The sequence below is a fragment of the Cynara cardunculus genome (genome assembly GCF_001531365.2).
Source record: "Cynara cardunculus var. scolymus isolate 2C chromosome LG 6, CcrdV1, whole genome shotgun sequence".
Classification (NCBI taxonomy): Eukaryota; Viridiplantae; Streptophyta; class Magnoliopsida; order Asterales; family Asteraceae; genus Cynara; species Cynara cardunculus.
In genome coordinates this window covers 16,396,000-16,403,973 of record NC_037533.1, presented here as the reverse complement: position 1 = coordinate 16,403,973, position 7,974 = coordinate 16,396,000, and the positions used below count along the sequence as shown (strand labels likewise).

Genomic DNA, 7,974 nt, shown 5'->3' with positions numbered 1-7,974 from the left:
TAAAAATATCTTGATAACATTATCAACTTTATTTCAAAATAAAAACTTGATCAAATTATTTAAATTTTTATAGATATGTAACCAAAAACGCAGCGCCAAAACGAGAAAAAGCCAAAAAGAAACTGACGTTTGGCGTTTGAAACGTGCACCGCGCATCAAGTCATCCGGCTGGTACGTCGTCGTTTGATCGCAATTAATTTTTTCTAGATTAATAATTCATAAATTCAGATAAGATTGCTGTATTTGAATGTACATTGCGCATGAACAATTGTACGTTTTTCTGTACTTATTAATATTGGATTTGGAATAGTTTCCCCCCTTTTATTATATTAGCATGCGTGTAATGTAGACGGCGACGAAAAAGGCAAGACAAATTCGCCGGTGAATGGTGGCGCCGTGTTTTTCCTGGCACAAATCCTAATTTCATTCATCATCATCATCATCATCATCATCATCATCATCATCGTTCAGAGCGATAATTGGATCTATTTTCAGCTTGAATTCGTATCTCGCGATTCAAATTACAGATCGAAAGAGGTAATTCTTATCGTCATTCGTTTAATCGATCTCGTTATTTTGATTTACCGGTTAGAGATCGATCTGTTATGATCTATTTCCCAACATATCTGTTGATCTTGATGATTTTTACGGTTTACAGAAAGAGATGTATATGCTATGTGATTGCTCTTTAATGATATAGCCGGCGCCTTGATTTCTCCAAATTTGGAATTCTGTAGCACCAATATGCAGATTGATTTCTTTAGTCAGAATGTTGGAGAACTGAAGTTCTCAGGAATGGACGTGTTCTTATAGATAATTTAGCGAATTTTAATTTGCTTTCCATTTTGTAGGCTTATAAGGCTAAAAATGCCGTGAATATATACGACCTGTTCGTATATATAATTTAGCGAGATCCTGACTTGTAGGAATTACTACCAAGTGGAGATAATTGATGTGGAACAGCATTTGTTGTTTGTCTTACAGATAAATGGCGGATCCATGGGTGAGGGAATATAATGAAGCGACTAAACTTTCCGATGATATCAGCAGCATGATATCTGCAATGAGTTCATATAGCTCAGGGCCTGAAGCACAGCGTCATGCTTCTGCTACAAGGAGGAAAATTACAATATTAGGAACCAGACTTGACAGCTTACAGTCTCTTCTGACAAAGCTTCCTGCTAGACAGCCATTGTAAGTCAGTTTTTTGAGTGTTCATGTGTTTGTATGAGATCAAGATGCTTCTGGCATAGCGAAGTTATTAGTCTATATCTGTAATACAACAGCAAACAGATCCACATGAATTAATTAGCTAGATGATTTGACCTAACATGTGAGGTTTAGGGCTGGCAATGGGTAAGGGTAACCCCATAACCTGTTATGTTTTGACCGGTTGGGTAATGGCATAAACCTGGCATTACTAGATGTGTCACACATTGCATGCAAATTCAACGAGTATAGAAGTTTGTTATCATATATTATATTACTACACCCACAGACCGGGTGGTGGATTCCTTTGGTGAGTAAGAAGTGCCTACGGACTGCTTGGTGTCATTCTACAAGTTATTAAACTTCAGCAAGAGATAGTAGTTTCTCTCAAGCCTAAGAAGGTGGTAACTAGTCCATGATTTGATAACTCTATTTTGGCTGGTGAGTAGATGGTTAGTCTGAGGATGATGAAGCATGATAGAGAAAAGGCTAGCAACCAATTACAGAACTATTTGGTTAAATGATTTCTCTTGTGTCATTGATATGATAAGTAGTTTTGACTTCAACTTGGGGATGTGTCATGTGTGACCTTCACTAAAGATGACTATTGTGTTGTAGAAGGAAATATGCTCAGAACACTTGTTTCTCTCTCTCATGGGTTCTTAATGTTCAATCACTTGTTTTTGCATTACATCCAAAATCTATACCCATTTAGACTAACTTTCAGTGCCCAATCCATGAATGATACCATAACAGGAAGTTTTAATTATTATGGTCCAAAACTTATATCATAATAGGTAGTGTCATTAACTTATAATTATAGTGTAAATTTTACCTGTTATTTGTAGAACGGAGAAAGAGATGAATCGACGTAAAGATATGCTTGCAAATTTGAGAACAAAGGTCACACAGATGGGCTCTGCGTTGAACATGTCAAACTTCGCTAATAGGGACAGTCTACTTGGGCCAGATACTAAAGCAGCTGATGCGATGAGCAGGACAACTGGTTTAGACAACTCTGGCATTGTTGGGCTTCAAAGACAGATTATGCGAGGCAAGTTGTTGCTTCATATTACTTTTTTAGACATGTTCTAAATGTATATACAATATACCACTTGGAGTGCTTAACATGAGGGCTGATTAAAACATCATAGCTTTCAGACTCTTAGGGTGGGTTTGGTACACAGGACAGAACAGAACAGAACATATCAGAGATCGTTCCACGTTTGGTAGGAGTTTTATGTGGAACAGAGTAGAATAGACTTGCTCCACCCAACCCATAGAACGTGGTGTAACAAGACCTAAATTTTACCAATATAATCATAAAATAAAATCTAATTCTCTTATAAGACATCAAATACGCCTCCATCTTTATATTTTGTTCATTATTTAAATTTTATTTATTGTGTTTTATGCTCTTTAAACTTTCACTTTACTGTCATCAAAATATTATTTTTATACGGTTTCTATATTTTGGTTAATTTATGCAATTTTAAATATTAATAATAATAAAATAATATAGAAAATGTATAAAATTTAAATTGGGAGCTACATCATTTTTTTTAGTTTCGTTTTAATTGTCTTGACGAAAACTTTCTAATGATATATTTTGTTATAACAATATTTATTTTATTATAATTTAATAAATTACATAAACTAATCAAAATGTATAAAATATATAAACAACTCATTAGGAGTAAATTGGTCATTTTGTCTATTCTGTCTTGTCCAGTTCGGTCTTATATGCTGAACAACTGTCATGTTTCGCCTATCTCGATACCAAACGCACCATTGAGGAGATGTCCTGCGTGTCTGAATACCAAGCACACCCTTAAGGAGGACATGTCCTTTCTCAAGGCCTGGTTCCCATTTCATGTGGTTACTTTCTGGTAATGATTCATGATACTTTTGAGTTACAGAGCAAGATGAAGGCCTAGAAAAACTGGAGGAGACGGTGATAAGTACAAAGCATATTGCGTTGGCAGTAAACGAGGAACTTGATTTGCACACTAGGCTCATCGTATGTCATCCTTTCTCTTTTACTTGTATACATAATGGCTGCTTGAGCCACTTATTGATGGGAAATTCACAAAAATAGCCAATCTACCAAAGAGTTTTCACTCTTTAGCCATTTTTAGACTTCATTTCATTTTGTAGCCAATCCTTACGCATAGGCATAAAGATTGGTTTTCAGCAAAAAAAAAAAAGTGGGATCCTTACACGGAAAGTGGAATTCTGCTTAAGGATTGACTAAAAACTGAATTGAGGTCTGAAAATGTCTATAAAATGAAAAGGGCTCGGGAGATTGGGTATTTCTGTAAATTTCTCCTTACTGAAAGTTACAAGCTACAGAATGTAACGCCCGTGACATGAAAGCTCTCTGATGCTTTACTCTTTTTGATATGCAGGATGACCTTGACCATCATGTGGACGTCACAGATTCCCGACTTAAGGTGACACTCTTACCAATAAAAAGATACTTGTAAAACCTTCATCGTAATAATTAGGGGTGTAAACAAGTCGAGATTTTAACGAGCTACTCGAGCTCGAGATCTTAATAATTCTCAAGTTTGAGTCGATCTCGAACACAAAATAGAACTTGTTTAACTTAACAGTCGAGCTTCATAAAACCAATGTTCAACTCAGCTTATTCGAAAGCTCTATTAAATTTTTCGAATCGAGCTGAGCCAAGCAATTCGAGCATATACCTTTTTGAGCCAAACATGCTAATATGTTTATAAATAATACAATAACAATATAAAAGTTATCAACCTCGAGCCAATAAACGAGTTAATCAATCGCGAGTACGAGCCCATAAACGAGCTCAAGCTCGAGCCCTACATTGAAAAAGGTTATTTGAGCTCGAGTCGAGCTCGGTCCTAGTATAATTTTTTCAAGCCGAGTTCGAATAATCCACTACTCGACTCGGCTCGGCTCATTTACACCTAAATAATGATCAGCCAAACAATATGTAATGTTCACTGCTGCTATTCATATACCTGCCTCTGTCTGTATTTTGCTATTGCTTACTTATATTCCAGCTTTTCAAAATTCAAGCTTACATGCTTTTTCTTTCACACACTTCTCATAAGTCGGGGGTCTTCACAGATACAACCGGAGATCCACAAAAAAGCCCAAGACTAAAGGCTGGCCAGAAAAAGTCGGCCCTAGTGAGCCCGAAGCCTGGTCTGAATCAGGCCTCAAAGCCAGATCAGGCCCGGCTGGAAGAACGACCTGGAAAAGCCTGGTTAACCCGATCATGCCCGATTCTAAAAAAACCCGATCCTGTTTTTTTCGCTCACTGAAAACGGACTTAGAAGTCCAGGCCTTGTGCATCTCTAGATACAACTGCTTTACTTATTCACGGTAGAGTTCAGGTTTGCCTATATCTTACCCTCCCCAGATTGAACCTCCGATGGGTGGGATATACTCTGCTCACTTGGTTTGGTTTAGATTCATCTGTAGGACACAAGTTCTTGGTATAGAAAATTTCATGTGCTCATAGAAAGTCTTCTGTGTCAGACAACTTTACTCTAAAAACAAAATAAATAAAATTTGTATAAAAACCACCCAAAGAACAATAAATGCTTTTAAAGGACAAATTGCCTGAAAAAATAACTTAGTTTAACTTGATTTTTATTTTGAGTAACGTACTTTTAGAACTTCTATTTTGATACATAAGATGTAAAGTTTTAAACATTTAAGGACCTGGGTAACCGGTTGAAGTATTAACCGATTACCATGCTGATGTGGCGAGTTATGTGGTATCCAACTCAATATTATTTGCTATTCAACCCAATTTCATCCCATCACTCGCCACATGAGAATGATAACCGGTTAATGCATCAACCGGTTATCCGGGTACTTAAATGTTTAAAACTTTACATCTTAGGTACCAAAATAGAAGTTTTGAAAGTACGTTACCCAAAATAGGAATCAAGTTAAACTACGTTATTTTATCATGCAATTTAAAATTATTAATTTACAGATTTAATTAATCTACTAGGTATTTTATAACTATGTTCTGTAGATTATTAAAATATAATAAAATGATCAAAAAAACAATAATGGAACAAGAAATGAGAGAAGAAGTTGGGTTGTTGTACAAAGAGTTGGGTTCTTGTTAGTGATTAGTGACTATGGCGACGGTAGAAGTTCTAGTGAAAACCTTCTGGAAAATGTCTTTATTGTGGATGCTCTAACAGTGTCATTGCAAACAGTCTATTAGCTTTTAAGAGCATTTCTAACATATTCTCTAAATTAGAAAATTAAGTCTTTTGTTTTCGATTTTGCTTCAAGAGATTCTTTATATTGTTTTTTAAGATAGAGAAAACTAGATAAAACTCCAAGTTTAAAGAGAGAATTTTGAAACTTGATATGTGGGGACAGAAATCAGTTTTTTGTTCTTTACCACCAATTAGATTGAATTATTACTGTTTTATACAAATTTTTCTAAAAAGTGTATTGAGATGATAAATTTATAGAATATTTTATTAGTATAATAAATGTTGAAATCTCTAAAATAGTGAATCTGTTGGTGTTAAATTTACATTTGATATCTCTAAAATAGAGAATATGTTGGTGTTAAATTTACATTTTTCGAGATTATGACTTTTAGCTCTCTATTTTAGAAAAATTATACAAAACCTCTTGGCCACAACGATCGAGAACTGATCTTTCCACCAATTGTACCCTTAATTATGAGATGGAAAATTAATTACCCTTTCTATTGTTAAGGGTAAAATTGTCTTTTAGTTAATTAAAAGTGTAATGATTACACATTTCTAAAACCGTGTGTCTCTTTCACCGTGAGCTAGAGGGACTATGAATTTTTCTACCATTGTGGACGGGGCCTTGAATTTTCATGAAAAGTATAACGGGTTGCGGACTGTCGGTCCTTTCTGGTCCCTCGTCAGGCCCATGTTGGCCATTTCTACTAGTAGATGGCTTCTTTTTGGTGGTTGAATATTAACAAGTTGGTTTGGTGTACTAAAAACAGAGAGTGCAGAAGCACCTGGCTATTCTGAATAAACGCACCAAGGGTGGTTGCTCCTGCTTAGGCTTGTTGTTATCCGTTGTCGGGATTGTTATGCTACTTGTGGCGATATGGATGATTATAAAGTACTTGTGATAACAACCACGGGTAACTGATTTATACATATATATATATATCTACGTTCCATGTCGAGAAAAGCTTCTTGGTTTCGTGATCCAAGTGTCATGTTTCATTTTCTATATTTTGACCTTTGTTTGTATGATAACTTCAGCTTCAATTTAACAGCTTCAACCACATGCTTGTTTTCTCCTCTATGATTGTTACTTAGGAGACGTTTTTGCAAAAGTAGAGTATCACGTGAGAGGAAAATCAGGTATATATATCAATTCGTTAGGTGATTTAGGGGCTGTTTGGTTGATTTTCCATCAACTATTGCATGTATAAAGTTGTTTGTATAGGTTAGGAAGGTTTTTGTTTGGGAATGTTTTTTTCATAGATGGAAGGAACACGTTTTTTTAATTGGGAGGGGCATGTTTGGAAACAACTTGACATTCTGCATAAAGCTTACCCTAACAGTTTACTGAATAAGCCACTTTCTATATCGTCAAACAATTACCAAACAATCATCTATAACTGTCTGAATAAGTTGCAAGTCCCGTTAAGCTCACGAAGTTACCAACAGGCCCTTGTGGGTCGTTTACCCCAATTCCAGGATGCGCTTATCAGTAAGATTCAACACTATCATTCACCTTACCATTAAGATTTTAGTCCATAAAATAGCTTCATGTGCAACAATTTATCGGGTGAGTGCTAACCAGGTAAGAGTTGTCATTCTCACTTGTCGGCAAGACTCTCGGTCCTTACCATCGTTCTTTTACCGAATAAGATTCTCGGTCTTTTGCCATCGCTTTTTTACCGAATAAGATTATTGGTTCTTGCCATGTTTGTTTGATAAGATAATATGAATTGATAAACATCCAAAGTGCCATGATAGCTATGGAGGAATCAAGGGGACCCGAAATTGATGGCCAAGTTGAAGATTGGGGTTATAGATTCATAGGTGATCCCGGGTTGGTATGCATAATAAACTGTGGGAATAATTCAATGAACAACATTGACGTTGTTTGCAGGGTGTTCGGTGAATGCGATTGGAGCCATATCTTCTCGTGAGTATGAATCCTTTTCTTCAGGAGTCATTTTGGCATACGACCTTAAATGAATTATTAAGTAAATTGACCTTTTGGGTTGGCGGGGTTTTTTGGTATGTAACTTAAAATCAGATTTTAATTAAATTCATGATTTTTTTATGAGTATGAAACAACCTGTATTAATAGGTCAAGTATTAAAAACTCGTTAAGGTCATATCATTGAGGGTGTGTATGGTATGCAGACAAGGTAATTGTTAGTTAAACAAGATTGGTAAAATGATCAATTTGCCTCTAGAGAGATTCAAGGGATAACTCAGTAATTTGTGATTATCGTGAGATTCAAACCCAACTACAAATCAAATGATCAATTAGGAAATTAATAAATTTTGATAATTTTGATCTAAATTTTTAATTAAAGGGCATTTTAGGTGAATTTTGTTCCGGCAAATACCATATGAACATAAGATACACATTGTGATACTTAAAAAAACTGATACCGTCAAAAAAGATGCATATAAACAATATTGTCATATATCCAGGATATATACAAGATGCATATTGTGATAATTTGTGTGTGTGTGTATATATATATATATATATATATATATATATATATATATA

At 35.2% G+C, this 7,974-nt stretch overlaps 1 protein-coding gene across 1 annotated transcript; it reads left to right on the top strand.

Annotated features, from left to right (window-relative positions):
• The first annotated feature begins 354 nt into the window (after positions 1-354).
• On the top strand, positions 355-6,499 carry LOC112514853 (syntaxin-52-like). The gene is made up of 6 exons (XM_025121479.1): positions 355-537; positions 985-1,194; positions 2,058-2,263; positions 3,129-3,229; positions 3,618-3,662; positions 6,209-6,499. The coding sequence occupies exons 2-6, from the start codon at positions 989-991 to the stop codon at positions 6,338-6,340; spliced, it is 690 nt and encodes a 229-aa protein (XP_024977247.1). The 5' UTR covers positions 355-537; positions 985-988; the 3' UTR covers positions 6,341-6,499.
• Positions 6,500-7,974: the final 1,475 nt, after the last annotated feature.

Excerpts from the sequence above, each read along its gene's own strand:
- LOC112514853 (XM_025121479.1), top strand. The coding sequence starts at position 989 with ATGGCGGATCCATGGGTGAGGGAATATAATGAAGCGACTAAACTTTCC. Across the intron at positions 2,264-3,128 it reads TCAAAGACAGATTATGCGAG|AGCAAGATGAAGGCCTAGAA; the intron begins GCAAGTTGTTGC and ends TTTGAGTTACAG. Across the intron at positions 3,230-3,617 it reads ATTTGCACACTAGGCTCATC|GATGACCTTGACCATCATGT; the intron begins GTATGTCATCCT and ends TTTGATATGCAG.